Source organism: Panthera tigris, chromosome D4, assembly GCF_018350195.1.
Source record: "Panthera tigris isolate Pti1 chromosome D4, P.tigris_Pti1_mat1.1, whole genome shotgun sequence".
Lineage (NCBI taxonomy): Eukaryota > Metazoa > Chordata > Mammalia > Carnivora > Felidae > Panthera > Panthera tigris.
The window spans coordinates 18,821,889-18,841,413 of record NC_056672.1 but is presented as its reverse complement, the minus strand read 5'-3'; the positions used below and the strand labels follow the sequence as shown (position 1 = coordinate 18,841,413).

The following is a 19,525-nucleotide window of genomic DNA, read 5'->3' as shown; positions in this document are numbered from 1 at the left end:
TGTGTGTGTGGTCTCTCTCAAAATAAATGGATAACCTTTAAAAAAAATTTCAATACTCATTCCTTCATACAAACACTCACATATTTTTATAAACTAAGAATAGAAGGCAACTGCCTTAATTTGATACAGACTATTAAGCAAAACCAAGCCTATAATAAACGATTAATGATTCAGTTTTCCCTCTAAGATTAGAGTGAGATAACCTCTGGCCCATTGATAAAAAATAATAATCAGTGCTAAGAAAAAAGACATTGGAGTAGGGGTCAAATTAAGATGAATTTTGAAAGAGTAATAAAATTTTAATAAAAATTTCTGAAAGTCATTCAAAATGTTACTGGGAAATGTTTACACATAACGTTACCATTATAAAAAAAAACACTCAAAAACAAATTCTTGCATGGATCCCTCCCTAAATGACGCTCACAGAAGCCACACTGACCTAAAACCTCATTACAGATAATGTATCTGGTCATGAGGCGAATGCTGAAAGCACCGACCCAACCCCAGTTTACCTTTTATAACATACCAGCAGCGAATAATGATGTAGACAAAATAGGACCCCTTCCGATCTTCAACATTTTTCATTCAAGTTTGAATGCTGCTTTTAAAATCTTTCGCAGTTTGTTTAGAAGTACAGACACAAAACAGTCCTTAAAACTAGCAAGGCTGACAGAGAATACCTTTAAAAAAATTAAAAACAAACAAAAAAACAAAAAAGAAGGCTGCTGAGAACACCATAATGCTCAACCCAATACGTACATCCTTTTGTGTTACTTCACCGTGGCTTTTTCCACATCTCCACTTCAGCTTTCTAGAGCCCACTGGATCAGCCCATGTATAAAATACTGCTTTTCCAGGAGGGAGGGAATCTTCTATTTCACTGAGAGAACTGCCAAAAATAGTAAAAATATGGATTAAGTGCAAATATATGAATATATAAAGAACCCAAAATAATTCTGACTCCAGTGAGATTTGTAATAGTTCTGATTAACAGTAGATTAAAATTTTTTCCTTCTACAATGAAAAACAAGTTTTCTAAGAAAATAATGAGAATATTCCAGGAAAAGATTTGTCTCACTTAGAAAATAAAGATTTTCACGTTTTTGAACCTTCTTTGTGAACTTTTGTTTTAACAAAATGAACTGTCGGAGAAAATTATTCCAACTATTATCTATACTAAATCTGAGAGAATTTAATTGGTAACTCTTCCCTAAGTACTGGTCATATTCTGGCAAAAACAAGACAGCTGAATTATTTTTTAAAAAATCTTATGACATGGCATGTAAATCTAAGAAATTCAATCAGCTCACAAAATGATTCCCAGAAAGAAAAAAGAAAAAAAACTGGAAAAGTTACGAACCAAAGAAATAACAGATAGTACTTTTCTGAGCTGAAGAAGCAGATGATTCTGCAGGTTACATGACTGGGGATTGTACAAAATTAATTAAAACAGAGTATCATCCCAGACAACTTTGTAAAATGTTGAATTTTTAAGAAAATAGAGGGAAACCTGCCCATAAACATGGAGGAAAATCACAGTTACTCAGAAAGGAATAAAAATAAGACTGGTCTCACATTTTTCTCTAATGGTAAATGCCAGAAAACAATGAAGCAGTGTCTATACAATTTTGAGACAAGAGATTAGGACTTAAAATTTCATGTCAAACTGTCATTAATTTTCAAGAATAAGGCATTCTCGAACAAGTAATAGCATAACATTATTATCCACAAACCTTTTCTGAAAAACTAACTCTAAGACTTTTTCCAACCAAGCCAGGGATGGCTCAAAATAAAATCTGGGAATTGAGATGTAGGAGCACCTGACCGGCTCATTTGGAAAAGCGTCTGTCTGGCTCTTCATCTCAGGGTCATGAGTTTGAGCCCCACATTGGATACATATACTTAAATAAATAAAACTTAAAAAAAAGACTTGGGATGTAAAAATATTAAGCAACTAGTCAAATAAACTTGTCAAATGCCCCCAAAAAGCCCTGAGTAAACACATTTTTAAAAAACTAATCATTTCATATTAATTTCAGTCAAAAATTCCAAATTATATGCAGAAGAAACTGGGAATTTGGAAAAAGAAGCTGAAAATACAAAAGTATTCCATATTTTGATGGGTAAATTAGAAGATATTGTTTCACTCTCAAAATTTAAAATGCACTGAAATCTTCAAGAGAAAAACAAAACAAAACATGTATTTTCCAAATCATCACGAGAAGAAAATAATCCATATAACAAAAAAATAGCAAGGAATCTTAATTTAGTTATTAGAAGGACTAGGGGAGCCTGGGTGGCTTAGTCGGTTAACCGGCCGATTTCGGCTCAGGTCATGATCTTCGTGGTCGGTGGGTTCGAGCCCCACGTCGGGCTCTGTGCTGACATATCAGAGCCTGGAGCTTGCTTCAGATTCTGTGTCTCCCTTTCTCTCTGACCCTCCCCCGTTCATGCTCTATCTCTGTCTCATGGGTTAAAGATCTTTATTAAAAAATTATACAATTAGACAATAACCAAAATTCTCAGTAAAAGTATTTAGTTATAGTGCATCTAAATGATGGAATATCGTGCAGTAAAAATGGTGTTTTAAAGCAAACTATATGTGAGCATATGCTCACAATGCTAATAAAAACAAGAGATTCAGAAATACACAGATAATAAATACACAGATACACAGTAAAATAGTGTGTAAAGAAATGCATCAAAATGTTGACAGTGTTGGGATTTCAGGATCATGGTTTTCTCACAATTTTTCTATGGAATTAAAAAAATTGACAGTTATAATTTTTATATGCAGGAAACAACCATAGTAGTAACAACAAACAGCAAAGCCAAGAGAGGAAAAGCAGAGGAGACAACAGGCTTATAGTTTTTGTTTATTCCATGAAAAAAAAAAATCAAATGTAAATGTAAACAGGATAAACTTAGTTTAAAATATTTAGAAATGCTTTTAATTCATACAAATTTTAATCTGTTTAACTCACTGAAGAATATTCTTTACAAAAAACGTCATCTCAAATTTACCTTAGATAGGAAACTGTAATTCAAAGAAAATAAAGTAACCACAGTCCTCAGAATGTTAACTACACATGCACAGGCACACAGTTTTAAACTCACAAGACAACGCAATGTGACAAATGCTTTAATCTACATATGTAAAGGTACAATTGAAAACTGGGTGCAGAGAAGCACTTGGGTGCCTCAGTTGGTTAAGCATCCGACTTTGGCCCAGGTCATGATCTCCTGGTTTGTGGGTTGGAGCCCCGCAGGGGACTCTGTGCTGACAGCTCAGAGCCTGGAAACTAGATGTCAGATTCTGTGTCTCCCTCTCTCTCTGCCCCTCCCTGGCTTGTGAACTGTCTCTCTCTCAAAAAACAAATAAACATTAAAAAAAATTTAAAAAAACAAACAAACAAAAAACTGGGTGTATAGATTAAGGTAGTGAGGGAAGAGATCACCGGCAGTGAGAGTTTTTCTGGCAGAAAGGAGTACCAAAAAGGTGAAAACCTATGGAAGGGACCCAGGGGATTCAAGAAACAAAGACTTCAACTGGTCCTAAATATAGGGAAAGAGAAATGTTTAGAAAGGTAGCCTCGAAACAAATTTTACTGTAAAAGATATGGTAAGTCACTAAAAAACTTTAAACAAGAGAGACAGGATTATATTTAGTATTTTTGGAAACCTACCTCTGGTGGCAAATGAGGGTTTAGTAGGGACAAGGCTACAGAGATGCAGATAAAAAAAAAAATCTACTTGAATAAGAAATGTGGGGAGGCTGAGCTAGGATAATTAAGGGAAAGATTAGACAAGAGGAGATCTTTAAAAAATAGCTTAACTATGTGATTTATTAATTATGTGATACTATTAATTATGAGACTATTAGAACTATTAGTTATTTGATAATTAGGAGGAGGTGGCAGCCTGAAGCTCAAGAGAAGTCTATGTTAGGGGCGCCTGGGTGGCGCAGTCGGTTAAGCGTCCGACTTCAGCCAGGTCACGATCTCGCGGTCCGTGAGTTCGAGCCCCGCGTCGGGCTCTGGGCTGATGGCTCGGAGCCTGGAGCCTGTTTCCGATTCTGTGTCTCCCTCTCTCTCTGCCCCTCCCCCGTTCATGCTCTGTCTCTCTCTGTCCCCAAAATAAATAAAAAACGTTGAAAAAAAAAATTAAAAAAAAAAAAAAAAAAAAGAGAAGTCTATGTTGGAGTAAAGATTTGGGGATCACTGGCACACAGGACTCTGGATTCAATATTAAACCAAAGTCTGAGGTTCTTGATTTAATAACTACTTCAAATAATTCTAAGTTTAAATCCAGTGTTCATTACTGCAGATTATTAATTTTATAAATTTCCATGAAGACTGCAATTATTTTAGCTATCAGAATTTCAATATAGGATCACTTACTTTTATAATTACAACAGTGCAGTAGATAAGATTTCTAAACACTTTATACCTGAACTGGATAGAGATAATTGCAAGGGCAAAGCCACAGGACAAGCCTGAGAAGTCTCTATTCAGCTTCAGCCAGACTCAACCAGTTGTCAGAGAATTAAACTATGATGCCCTACGTCGTTCACAGCATATAAGGAATTACTAACTTTGCTCCTGTGTATGGGTCTAGAATGTTACCAGACATACACCATTCTTTAATGGATAAAGGAGATACTCAAGTCATTCTCTGTAGATTTTAATTCTATTAACACTGTATGGGCAAGGCTACTTGAGGGTACACGGATTGAAGGGCAAATGAGAAATTGTTTCTATTTCTTTTTGTCAGCTTTGATCAAATATTTTTTTTAATAATGTGGATAATCATAAAAAAACAGGCTTCCTCTCTCTCAACTTATTCCACAAATGAGAGAACTGATAGGGCAGGAGGAGTTCTAGATATTTGCCAGTCCAGTCTTGGGCTCTAGACTCAATGCTTATTTGATTTAATCAGTGGTTAAAAGCATACATTTAAGCAATGGAAGGAAAGCATTAAGTGAACTCAGATATGGGCCCACTGAGAAGTGACAGGTGAAAACAAAAAAGCAGACAAAATGAATTTGAGAGCCTGGGACCAGTAAGAGAAACAAACAGCAAACTGAAACAAATGATACTAAGAGTAGTCTTGGAAAACCAAGATTTAAATCTAGTCTTTAAGAAGCTCAGAAATGTACCAGTCCTTTCCCACACCCGTCAGCAAGAAGAAGGTATCTACTGTTTGCAAAAATCAGACATTTCAATATTCACATTATGTTCATTAAAAATAAGAAAAATGTGAAAAACCAAGTTCTTGTAATAAACCCTGACATTTCTTTGCCAGATTCTACAATGACCAAATTTGCCATACTTGCTTCAGTTCTTTCATTTTTCTTTTTTTGAAGCATTTGAAAGTAATTTATGCCACTAATTATCAGAGAAATGCAAATCAAAGCCACAGTGAGCTGTCACCTCATACCTATTAGAATGGCTATTATCAAAAAGACAAGAAAAGAAATTAAGTGCTGCTGATGATGTGGAGAAAAGAACACTACTGACTGTACTGCTGGTGGGCATGTAAATTGGTGCAGCCGCTGTGGAAAGTAGTATGAAGGTTCCTGAAAAAATTGAAAATATAACTATATAATAAGATCTAGCTATTCCACTTCTGGGTATTTATCCAAAGGAAATAAAAACACTAATTCAAGAAGATACAGGCATCCCCATGTCACCACAACATTATTTACAATAGCCAAGACATGAAAACAATGTATGTGTCCATCGATGGATAGAGAAACTATGGTGTATAAACACAAAAGATTATTATTCATCCGCAAAGAAGGAGGAAATCTTGCCATTTGTGACAACCTCGAGGGCATGATGTCAGGTGAAATAAGTCAGAAAAAGACAAATACTGTATTCATTTACGTAAGGGATCTAAAAAGCCAAAAACACAACCATTAAACAACAGAAAAATATAAACGTGTAGATAAAAAGAAAAGAGGGGTGGCTGTTAGGGTGGGGGTAGGGTGTGGATAAAGTAGGTGAAGGTGGTCAAAAGATGCCAGCTTCCCAGTGGTAAAACAGGTCATGGGGATGGACTGCACAGCCTGGAGACTATAGTTAATAATACTGCATTGTACATTTGAAGGTTGAGAAGAGAGTAAATCTTATCAGGAGAAGAAATCAGAAGAAGTAAATCTCACCAGAAGAAAAAGAATTTGTAACTCCACGTGGTGATGGGTGTTAGCTAGACTCATTTGTACATAGACAAATACTGTATCATGATGTTGTGTTCCTGAAACTAGTACCATGTATAGGTCAATCACACCACAATTTTAAAAAAGTAAATTATAGACATTATGTCAGTTTTACCCCTTTATATGCCAGTATACCTTTTTTTAAAAATGACAACACTGTTTTACATAGCTGTAATGGCATTATCAGCGCTATGTTGTTAAGAAATCATCATAAAGTCACTGTGTGATAATCTTCTTACCTTTGGTTGTACTGAACAATGTCACTCTTGGTGTGATTTATTAACAGGAATGTAGCTGCTCCATCATGATAATCTGAAAATCTAATAACTGTAGAATGTTCGGCCAAATTAACCTCTGCTATGACACCTCCAAGCTAGCAAAAGAAAAAAGAAAATATTCTCTTATGTGACCATTTTCCAAAGAATATTAACCAACAACGTTTAATAAGACTGTTCATAACTTAATACACTTTTGATGATTAAGAAAGCAGTTCAGGATTCTCTACTGCATGTGTGGGAAACCAGGAACCATCAGTACATCAGTATGTACACATGTGTCAAATTCCAGACATGGTACATTATAGCATTCTGGGCACTCTAACTTCCGGCTTAACAATTAAATTGTTTTATGTCTCCGTTTCCTTTTAGTACTTTCTCCTTTTACAAAAAAGCAATGTTTGTTCATTTTGGTGAAAGGGAAAAAAAAATCAGACAAATAAAATTACTAGTAAGTATATAATAGCTTCTCTAATCACACACACATGTGCACACACACACCACCCACCTCATCATCCAGACGCAATAAAATACAATTTTCTTGCTTGTTAAAATGTATCTTTTTGGGAGGGCCTTGATTTCTTTCAACTTGAACAAGCAGTGCATTAGAAGCATCCTCAGGCCAAAAGGGAATACACTGAAACATATATTACAAACATTTATTTTTCTTAAAAAGATTTCATAATAAAGATTTCATCATTTTAATAAACCCATCAGAATAAACTTAAATCTCTTTCCACAACGCTCTGGCTGTTGGGTTGCTCGGCTAAACAGCCATCAACTGCCAACTTAGAGATGGGTCACCACCTCTGGGCACTGTGGATACAAGCAGTGAAGGGTGCTAAGTTGAAGAGGTATGGTAAGTGGAGGGTTGGCAAAGGGGCTTCAATGTGGTCCAGAGATCCGGAGGAGGGTTGAAAAGTCAGCATGTAAGCTGACCTGAGAAGCAAGTGATTGGTTTAAAACAAAGGGTACATTCAGTTCCTAAAAGTCATAATCAGGTTGTGCACACCATTCGGTAATTAAGCAGTAGCCAAAGTACACACAAAGGTTGAATCAGGTCATGTATGAATCCAAAGTCCTGGAAGTCAAATAAGAGTACAAAAGTCAAAGGATTATCTGAGGTTTACGTTAGGAAATAGGCTCAAAATCTTAAGGAACAACAGGGGCATCAGCGATCTGGAATCCAAACTAAAAACAAACAAGAGGCAAAGTACCGTGAGAGAAGACCAGACAACATGAGCAGAAACAAAAGAGCTGGAGGACAGACAAGGAGAACCAGCATTGTCTAAACTGTTCTGTAAACCCTGTCCTTCTGTGATAAGCCCTAACCAGACTGATGGCTTCACACATTTCAATGAGACTGTTCATGTGTCACACTCATCATCATGACATGACTTGCAGCAAAGCAGGAGAACCGGGATGTTAAAGCCAAGTGCATTAGCTTGTTAAGTCCATTTTATTCAACCCTAAGAGGTAATTAATGGAACTAGACATGAGACAGGATCAAGGCTGTAAGAGGCTTAGAATGTTACCACCCAGGGCTTTTGCAACCTAGCAGGAACTTACATAGGAGAGTCAAAAGAGCAGCAATACTTCACGGAAGCATATTTCCCATGAGGAACGGAGAAGACAAAAAATGATGCACTCTGAATACCCTCAAGCCTATTTTCTGGTAGACTTGGCTTAAAAATGCATGCTTTATGTTTACAAATAAACACCGCATCTTTTTAAAGAGTTATGTGCTCGGGGCGCCTGGGTGGCTCAGTCGGTTGAGCGTCCGACTTCAGCTCAGGTCACGATCTCACTGTCCGTGAGTTCGAGCCCCGCGTCGGGCTCTGGGCTGATGGCTCAGAGCCTGGAGCCTGCTTCAGATTCTGTGCCTGCCTCTCTCTCTGCCCCTCCCCCTTTCATGCTCTGTCTCTCTCTGTCTCAAAAATAAATAAACATTAAAAAAATATATATATTCTATAAAGAGTTATGTGCTCAAAATCTTGAGATTAGAGCATGTGCTAATGCACTTGTCTTTTGTAGTAGGAAAACAGTGATCTAAGTAAGTTTAACAAATCAACATAGGTAATAACCATGAGCATGCATGTTAAGGTTGACCACTTTAGGCCATAATTATGATGTAAAAAATTTAACAAAAGAAAATTTATCTCAAGAAAAGCTGAAATTGAAAACAAAAAGAAACTGAAAGGGGGCACCTGGGTAGCTCAGTCAACTGAGCATCCAACTTCAACTCAGGTCACAATCTCATGGTTTGTGAGCTCCAGCCCCTCGTCGGCTTGCCACAGTCAGTGTAGAGGCTGTTTTGGATCCTCGGTCTCCCTCTCTCTCTGCCCCGCCCCCTCTCTCTCTCTCAAAAAATGAATAAACATTAAAAAAAAGAAACAAAGTAAAATAAAAAGTTAGGCAGTTGTAATTGCAATTAATGTAAACATAAACTGAACAAAGACAGAGGGTGTAAAAGTTAGGTTTTTAAAAAAGCTAAGACCCAACGATGTTTTCTGCAACAGACACACAAATCAAGACACAGAACTGCTGTAAGTAAAACTATGTAAGAAGCTACACCTAGAAAACATCTAAAGGAAAACAAATCTGGAGTTGGTCATCTTAGCATCTAGACAGAAGGGCTCTACATCCAACAAATCAAGAACCTTAGACTTCATGAGCACATGTGAAACATCTGCAAAAATACATCATATATTCATTCAACAAATATTTGGCAAGAGCTGGTAATCACTGATCACTGCTCGGAACCTGCTAACTGCTCTTCATTTCATTCAGAGCAAAAGCTAAAACCTTTGGAATGGCTCAAGAAACTCTCCATGATTGCTCTTCACTCCTGTTACACCTTGTTCTCCACTACTTCCCCCTCTCCAGTAATATTGGCCTCTTTTGCTACTCCTCAAATATGCCAAAAATCCTTCCACTTTAGGGCATCTTTCCTGGATGATCCTTCTGTCTCTAATGCTCTTTCCCAAGATATCCACATGGCTGAGGATTTCAGTTCCTGGCTAAAAACCTAGGTGCAATTTTGCAGGTCGCACCATAGGCAATTACAAAGGCCTCATCTGGCAGGCCCCAGAGGGCTACACTGCCCTCCTCTTGGCTAAGTAGGAGCACAGTCAGCATACAGCAGTAGCAAGGACCCAGCCCTCACCTCCAGTGATGCACTTACACGTGTCAGAATTCCCACCTAAGTTCCCTTTATTCAGAGGCCTCTTTATATGGCCCGTGGCAGAGGCCTTTTTGACGACCTCCCTTCAAGACCTCTCTATCAAGGACAGAGGGGGAAGCCTGCAGAGACTTTCTCTCTCCTCTCCGTGTTCAGTACTTTTCTACTCTTAGCTCTTCCCCCCTTGTCATGGCTCATCCTCTAAGTCCATAAAAGTGTAAGAGCCTTTTGTTCCAGGCTCCCTTGACAGCCACGCGACCCCAAAGTCTGTGCTGATCCACCTGAACTCTGACCAATGCTGCTCCACACGGAAAGTGGAAGGGGGAGAGTGGGCACTTTCTCCAGGTTAGCCTCTTGCTTACATATGGGAGGAAGTGACTAAGGGCTTGACAGTCACTCTCAATTTGGCTTGCTGTCCTCCAGCTGCTCCAACACCCGACAGCTCAGCTGAGCTCTTGGCAACTGCTACCTCCCACACTGCCTACATGTCTATTCAAATATGACCTCAATGAGTCCTATCCCTTGACCACCTTATATAAAACTATAGCCCACTGTGTTTGTTAGAACTGTTAATAATACTTCCTGTCTTATGCTCTGTCTTATTTTCTTTTCCCTGATTAGACTTTTCACCTTTAAACACACTATATATTTTACTGATTGAGTATACCATTATTAATGTTTCTACATACCCCCAGTGAAATGTAAACTACACAAACACAGGGACTTGTGGTTCTGTTAACAGATGTATCACAAGGCACATGAGAAATACACACAGATATTCATTAATGAATGAACAGGCAGACTTCAAAAAAAGTGGAACTGCTCAAAGAAACATAATTATGCAAATAAAAACCTGAAAACTTAAATAGCAGTTTAGACACAGGAAAAGTAAAAAGCTATTAAAGCTATACATTTAGAATTTATCTAGAATGCAGCAAAGAGAAATACATAGAAGGAAAATAGAAAAAAATCTATATAAAGAGATATGGAAGAGAGAATACGGAAGTCTAGAACATACTGATTAAAGGCCAAGAATAAACCAATGGAAAAACAAAGGAGATGCAGTATTTAAATAGAAAACAGTTGCAAATTTTACAGCAAGTACGAAATAGATCTACAAATCTCAGAGGAAAGCATCTCAAGCAGGACATATAAACGGAGCCCACACATGGACAAATGGTAGTATGACAGCAAAACAGCAAAGACAAAGATCATGAAGGCAACTGGGAAGAAAAATAACCTCCAAAGGAATAACAGAATCACAGCAGAACTTTGAACTATAGTGGAAGCCAGAAAATGGTGGAGTAAAATCTAGATATGTTGAGAAAAAATAGAATTCATTAGCAAGAGAAATTATCATAAAAGACGATGGTAAAAATTTTTATGGATAAACACAAACTAATGGCATTAGCTCCAAAAACAAGCTCTAAAGGAAAATCTACAGAACATATGTCAGGAAGAATAGTCCCATCAAGATGGTTTGAAAGCAAAAAGGCACAGTGAATAAAAACAGCAAATAATGTCTCTTAAATCCTAACAGATTTACAATAAAATTTCTTCAAAAGTAAAATATTCCATTAGGCGGTCTTTTTAGAAAGCTTTTATGCAGAGGTCTAATAGCTAAACATGGAACCGAATAAAAATTTCACTCCTAAGTCACTACCGTCTTCTTAAAATAACTGGCTTAGCTTACTCTATAAAGGCATTCTTAACAGCTTTATGGAAAGAACAAATCATTTCCTACTTTTTACTGCATTTATACTTTATCTAGTCTTCTTCTGTGTGTTTTCACTGTTTGGTTACTAGTTGTTAAATATCTACTTCCCTTATCAAGCAATACATTCCTAAATGACAAGGTTTGGTTTTTAAAAATTAAGTATCTAGAGCCTGGTACAAATAAAATGGAGTGTGGGGGGCAAATTAAAAACTTACAGAGTGGTTTCAGGTATTTAACTTCAAGTAAAACTCAAAATCCAAAGAGGTACATTTTTGACATTCATCTACCCACCTGCTCTAAATCAAGAGAGAGCCATTTATCATTTCCCTCTTCAGCCACTGATATATGGTATTTGCTTTTGTTTTCAATCATATAAAAAGGGGTAAAAGTCACAATTCTGGTAATGTTAAAACTGCTGAGGTCTATAGTGACACCAACCTAAAGGGAAAAAACAACATTTCAAAAACTGTTACATTACCACAACATCCTAATAAAAATTAAGTATTTGATAGATATAATTTAAACACAAGTTTCTTGAGGAGCAAAGAATGAACTCACTTGATACTCCATTTTCAGGCCTTTACATTTAACAGCTCCATGACTCCCAACAGTATCAATTGAAAACTGATCTGACAATTCACTATCAGTTACCATAAGCTGAACCTAGAAAAAAATTTCCAAATACATTACAATTTAGATATCTTTAAAAATTCCTATGTAAATTGATAAATTTTTTGCTTGTTAGCATAAATATTACGTTAACGCACTAAACGTTTCTGCATACTAAAATCTAACATTTTAACCTCAAACATATAAATGTTATTCTAACCTGTTTCATAATGTTCTTCAAAACTTTAAAAAAGGAGTGATAAATAGCTGAAGAAAAATGAAAGTTTAAAAAAATCTTACATACCTTATTGTTATTAAAAAAATGCTTTGGTTGAAAAGAAAAAAGAATGGGTTTTTTGTAATTAGGTGGATGCTTTCGATGAATTCCATCTGCTTTATACTGTAACATTCGACCAGTTTTATTGACCATCCAATAAGGACTATGAAATGCCACAACTGTCTGGCCGATATTGTAAGTTACATGGATAGCAATATCTAAATCAGTCTTTTCTATTTCTGTAACACAGGTGAAATTGATGAAACTAATATCTTGCTGATTAGGCTTTATACAATATTCACTTTTCCAATCATGATTAAGATAGTCAAGTAATTTTAAATGTAGTCTGGCTTTATCCAACTGCGCAGTACAAATATGGGCTGACTGTCCTTCATTTAGAGTATAAACTCTGTGTTCAATCCCCTGTAACAAAAAAAAAATACAGTAAAATTTTAAATGTGTCAGAATAATATGCCAAAAACCTCTCTTTAATGATTGCAAATGGCATACACATAATGCTTCTGAAATACCTCTGTCAGAACAGGTCAGAAGACTTATATTTGACTTCTAACTCTGCCAAATGTGTAAGCTTCTATAAATTATTTAATCTGACACTTGAATTATCATATTTATAAAATGGTCTAAACCCTCAACTTCAAAGAACTATGAGAATAAAATTAAATAACATAATGAAAAACTATGCTGAAATAAACATTATAAAGCACTATAATTAGTAAAACATTAAAAAAATCTTATCCACTAGTGATTTTAGTTTTGAAAACTACAAAATAATGAAAAATGAAAAAAAAATGATAGTAATCCAAAATAAGCAATCCTAACTAATTTTTATTTCTGCTTTTTAACAATCCCTCATCACCCATTTCCAATCACTGTTTATACTACACCTTACGTCTCAAAACTGTTCATTTCTCTCTGTCCACCCTTCCATGACCTTATTAGTTCATGTCTCTCGCTTTAGTCTCTTAACCGTTCTTGTCCCTTGTAATCCTCCCTCCATACCACAGCTAAATTCTCTTTTTAAAAATTTATCATATCCTTTGGAAACTAGCAAACAAAATGTGATCCCCAAAAGTACCAAATTAAAAGTCTTTGAGAATGGAACACACATAGATAGTTCATCATCAGTTTTTCAATCATCTTTAATCTGATTCCTTAGTGTTGTTATAACAAAGGAATCTCTTAAAGATTTTTAATTACTTAAAGCAAAACTAATGCAAATTACTCATGTCTGACATCTTAGTTAATATTCCACAAAATAAGAACAGTAATGGTTGGTGGTGATGTGAGAGAGGTAAATAAATTGCAACCATAGGCCTGTCAGGCATTATGCTAAATCTTTTATAAGCATTATCGAATTTCATTTTCCCATATACCCATTATACAAGTTTTATTAATATCCCTATTTTATGGACTAGGACAAATGATATAAAAAGATAATACAACTTGCTTAAAGACATAAAGCTAGTAAATGAAAGAGGTAGGATTCAATCTCAAATCTATCTGACAGCGAAGTACAAATTGTTAACCACTATAGTATCTGCCAACCATATGGAAGAGATATCCTTAAACCATAGATCTGTTAACTCCACCCCAATTTATCAGACAAGTATAAACATACAGTAAATCCCAACAATTATTAATAGACCACTACAAAAATAATTACTAGACTACAGTAAAGAACTACCTTCTTATATTTGATAAGCATGGCAAATAGAATGTTTACTTAAAAACTACACTGTTGGTGAAAATGCAAAGTGGTGCAGCCACTGTGGAAAACAGTGTGGAGGTTCCTCAAAATTTAAAAATAGATCTACCCTATGACCCAGCAATAGCACTGCTAGGAATTTACCTAAGGGATACAGGAGTGCTGATGCATAGGGGCACTTGTACCCCAATGTTTATAGCAGCACTTTCAACAACAGCCAAATTATGGAAAGAGCCTAAATGTCCATCAACTGATGAATGGATAAAGAAATTGTGGTTTATATACACAATGGAATACTACGTGGCAATGAGAAAGAATGAAATCTGGCCTTTTGTAGCAACGTGGATGGAACTGGAGAGTGTGATGCTAAGTGAAATAAGCCATACAGAGAAAGACAGATACCATATGGTTTCACTCTTATGTGGATCCTGAGAAACTAACAGAAACCCATGGGGAAGGGGAAGGAAAAAAAAAAAAAAAAGAGGTTAGAGTGGGAGAGAGCCAAAGCATAAGAGACTGTTAAAAACTGAGAACAAACTGAAGGTTGATGGGGGGTGGGAGGGAGGGCAGGGTGGGTGATGGGTATTGAGGAGGGCACCTGTTGGGATGAGCACTGGGTGTTGTATGGAAAACAATTTGACAATAAATTTCATATTGAAAAAAAAAGATGGAAAGATCTGTTATAACAAAAGAATCAGATGTAATCTGTTAAAACAAAAAGTACTTAAAAGAAAAAGCATCTTTATAGAGCATAATATTCTTTTTAGAAAACAAACATAAGAGGGGTGCCTGAGTGGCTCAGCTGGTTAAACATCCAACTCCTGCTCAGGTCATGATCTTCCGGTCCATGAGTTCAAGCCCCTCATGGAGTTCTGCGTTGATAGATCAGAGCCCAGAGCCTGAGAGATTCTGCGCCTCCCTCCCTCTCTGCCCCTCCCCCACTCACATTAGTGCACACGTACGTGTGTGCATGCACTCTCTCAACAATAAAAACATAAAAAAAAGTTTAAAAACACTAGCATGAGAATAATATAATGTAGGCTGTTGTTTCTATTTGCCTAATATTTTAAGACGAATTCTCACACTTGTTTCAAAAGTTAGTGTCCATCTTTTAAACATAATAAATGAGATACACATGAAAGAAAAAGATTAAATATATATACACAGGCATACCTCAGAGATAATGCAAGTTCAGTTCCAGACCACAACAATAAACCAAATACCACAACAGAGCATGTCAAATAAATTTCTTGGTTTCCCAATGCATATAAAAGTTATGTTTACACTATACCGTAGTTTATTAAGTATGCAATAGCATCATGTCTAGAAAACCATGTACACACTTTAATGCTTTATTGCTAATAAACATAAGCCATCATTTGAGCTTCCAGCAAGTCATTATCACTGATCATAGATCATAACAATTAATAATGACAAGTCTGAAATATTACAAGAGTTACCAAATGTGGCAAAAAGATATGAAGTGAGCAAATATTGTGGGAAAAATGGAGCCAAAAGACTTGCTTGACATAGGGTTGCCATGAACCTGAAATTTGTAAAAAAATGGTTTCTCTGAGAAGTGTGATAAAGTGAGGTATGCCTATATTCTAAACTTGAAATGATTATCTTCACCTGAACCACTACTTTCAGATGATGTAATTACAGTTTTTATTATCTCTTTTTTTCTGAATTTTCTAATATATATATATATATATACATATATATATATATATACACACACTATTTTCATAAATGATTTTAATTTTTTAATGTTCACTTTTGAGAGAATGGTATATCACATTTGTGCATGTAACATATTCAATTTAGCAGCCATATTTCTAAGGTAAATCATGGCAAAAACCCTCTTTTTATACAATATGGATTGAAGCATTTCTTTTCCATTTGAAGGACAGCTGGAATGCCCATTCACCAGTACTATTAATTCATATGAGAACATTTAAACATTGTTTTGTTGCTCATAATGTTAAATAACCAAAGCTACAAAATCAAAGACAGGAAGGCATTAAAAAAAACTCTAGAATACCTCTATATAATAAGCAATTTTGTAAGGAAGAAGATTTCGGAGGAGGATAGGCGGCCACAAATGCATTATGTATGGTAAGTCCCAACCATCTTCTGAATACACAGAGAGAGATGCCAAATTATCTTTTTCTGGGACAACATTAATAATAAATGGTTTCTTAGCAGCGTTTGTAGATGTACATATCTTCTTTAGAAGAGTGCCTTCATTTTTTATAATTTCTTCAAAGTCAATTCTTTCACACACTTCATAGTCCTCATCTTCTGGCTTCAGAGAAAGAGGTGATCTGTGTAAAGGATTAAACAGTATGCTTTAAAAGAAAACAAATTAAGTGATTACTACTTAGGAACAATAAAATTACATCACTCCCTGCTCTTGCAATACATTTTTATATTTCCCATTCTTCTTAGAGATAGGTAAGATAGACCAATGAATGGATGTTTTCATAACTTTCTAAAACTAATCAAATTAATTGGCTCTTAAGAGGAGAATATTTTTCAGGGTACCTGGGTGGCTCAGGTGATTAAGAGTCTGACTCTTCATTTTGGCTCAGCTCATGATCTCAGTTTCTCGAGCTTGAGTCCCACATCGGGCTCTGCGCTGACTCTACAGTTAAAATTAAATCACTACCTTTTCAATGTTAATCACATGAAAGCTTTCAAATAGATACATAATTGCTGAAACACTGGGAATAGTTGCAGAAGTGGTTGCAAGAAAACCATATAATTAATCTTTATATTTAAACATCACATTCTGTTTACATTTGAACTATACTTTAGGCTTCATCATTTTTCAAACCTAACCTGCCCAAATATAAACACTTAAATATTTTTGTACTTCTAAAACCCATCACCTATAATTTGACACTATCCCTTGCAGATGAACAACTTGTCCATCTATCTCCAAACCAGATTGTCTGAAACTCCAGTCCTGTAGTTTTAAATATCCAGCACACCCTTCTGTAATGATGTCTAAGGATGACTTAAATTTGCTAGATTGAACCCTAAACTGTCCATGCCACTTCTCAGTGTGTTCCTTTCAAGGAACTTCTAACTACTAGCACTCTGGACTATAAAATATTAGACTTTTCCGTCTTCTTTGACATACACATAAATCTAATGACCTGTCAAGCCCATTATCAGATTTAACCTGTTTTATTTCTACATTCTCTATGACTTTCATTGTCTTTTCTAGTCTTTTAATACTTAAAAACAAAAACTTTAATTTTCTCTAAGTTAAACTAATGCCAATAAAGTCATCTGGATTATCAAAACCTTTATTGGACCTATTATTTACGAGACGGTAAAACTGGAAATAAACAAATGAATAAGTCATTCTTTACTCTTAAGAGATCCCAATCAGGTGGGGGATGTAATGTTAAAAGAAAACTACTGCCTTGTGATAGGTACAAAAACCGTATGTACACAGGAGACTGAGGGCATGCGAGTGTGGTTAAGTCTTTCTAGACAGTTGCAGAGCATTTTCCAGAGGTGAAAATTTTGCCAAAACGCTTTGTTCCAAAGAAAAGACTTGAATTGGAGAAACATGCAAGGTTAAAGCAAAGTTTAAGAAATGAATAGGAAAAAAACACCAGAAAAAGATGATCAATGGTGAGAGGTTCTGAATGAGAAAAGCTGATGGGGTGAAAGGTCTTGAAACATAAGGGTACCAGATGTTCTAAGAGAAGAGGGAAGAAAAAGATGACATGAAAGATAAAGATGGGGTGCCTGGGTGGCTCAGTTGGTCAAACGTCTGACTCCTGAACTCGGCTCAGGTCATGATCTCACAATTTGTGACTATGAGCCCGGCATCGCCTCTGCGCTGATGGCACGGAGCCTGCTAGGGATTCTGTCTCTCCCTCTCAAAATAAATAAACTTAAAAAAAAAAAGATTAAGATAAAATTTATATGAATGAGGGAGCAAGTACCTCAATGTAAACTTAAACTATGTTTCAAATGTTACATTACAACACGTATAGGACAATCAACTCCCAACTATTCCTTATAGTCACTTACAAACTCTGTGCTTTCAGGCCTCCTTACTTTTATTCACCCAATTCCTCCCACTTAACACCGCCCTTACCTGCTAATCTGTAATTATATTTTATCTTTATTGCATGTATCTCACCCAGGAGTCCATCATTAAGACCTTCTTTGTTTTCTGTAGTCTTCTGCAACTCTTAACTGTTCTGTATCTCTACAACCCACTGTTTGCTTCCTTCTGTATTTACATAATGTATCAATCTCTCAAGGGTAGTAGCAATGCCCAACTCATCGTAGCATTCCACACCAGTGCCTTATACACAGCAAAACACTTGACATTTTTTAAATGAATTAAAGAATCAGTATATTTAAATTCTCCAGGGAGAGGTAGCCATTTGTTAAAGACCTCATAACTTAAATATAAGTGTACCTTTGTTAAATATAAGACCTCAAAACTTAAATGTAAGTGTACATCTCAGAATTAGATTAGACAAATACCTAATGTGAAATACAAGCTGGTTCATCACTAATAATTTTAATTAAGATTAATTAATTTCCATTTGACAAGTTAATATTTTACCCCTGAACCAGAAAGTGTAAAAATACTCTAAAACACTTTTTATGGACAGAGTCACAAAATATACAGCAATAATTTATTAAAAATAAAGCAGAATGCCATTACCTTTTCTCATTCAAGGACAAAAGGAGTTGAAACTTTTTTACAGAAATTTTTAAACATATCCTACATGCTATCTTTAGTCTCCTAACCCACCCAAAATCTTTCCTAGAATAAGGTCAGATACTATGAACAACCATTTTGTTGTTCTCTCAACGAGAGAATTCTTGCCCTCAGCAAGTCTGAACTAAGCAATAAAAGGCTCATTAGGGCTGAAGGTGTAAGCAAGAAAATACTTTTTAGTAGCAGGTCTACTAACTGAAAATATGTGCCTAAACCTGCTAGATTGCTTTCTAAGCATTAGGGAGTCAATAGTGAACTTGGCATGGATCAGAAGGACTAGAGGAAGAGCGTGTTTTGGCACTGCTTTGTAGTTTTGCCTCCACCCTTCCATAACACAGGTCTGGGGCCAGGGCTAGCATGTGTTCTGAAATGGTACTTAGACAAACCACAATGATTATTCTCAGGAAAGTTCTACTTTCCAAGAGAGTTCAATATCCCTAAAAGAGATCATTTTTTAATTCCTGATTATATAAATATCCTGAATATCTGTCTGTTATGACATTAACCCTAAAATTCTAAGACTAATACATCATCAGCATCCTGTAAGAATTTTTACCTATAAAATTTTGTATCAGGTTTAATCTAATTTTTAATATTTAAGATCAACGTATTGCATATCACAATTTATACTATAATTCTACCACTGAACAATACACAGGTAAAAAGATGAAATATTTTATGTTTCTAAAAGGATTTTTTAAAAATTCTATTCTAAAACATTTCAAAGGTAAAAATGTCTTCATAATAGTATATTTAAA

General features: G+C 35.7%; 1 protein-coding gene across 8 annotated transcripts in view; it reads right to left on the bottom strand.

Moving 5' to 3' along the window:
- Positions 1–19,525, bottom strand: part of VPS13A (vacuolar protein sorting 13 homolog A) — a 256,059-nt gene that overhangs the window by 57,878 nt on the left and 178,656 nt on the right. For all 8 annotated transcript variants that reach the window (XR_006210800.1, XM_042965112.1, XM_007077511.3 and 5 more), the window contains 7 exons: positions 16,050–16,332; positions 12,307–12,702; positions 11,952–12,056; positions 11,685–11,831; positions 7,004–7,132; positions 6,460–6,593; positions 760–889 (listed from right to left, as the gene is read on the bottom strand). Coding sequence is in view for 7 of the 8 variants with exons in the window: in XM_042965112.1 (XP_042821046.1) it covers positions 760–889; positions 6,460–6,593; positions 7,004–7,132; positions 11,685–11,831; positions 11,952–12,056; positions 12,307–12,702; positions 16,050–16,332 (1,324 nt within the window). In the remaining variant the exon portion in view is untranslated. The remainder of the gene's footprint in view (positions 1–759; positions 890–6,459; positions 6,594–7,003; positions 7,133–11,684; positions 11,832–11,951; positions 12,057–12,306; positions 12,703–16,049; positions 16,333–19,525) is intronic.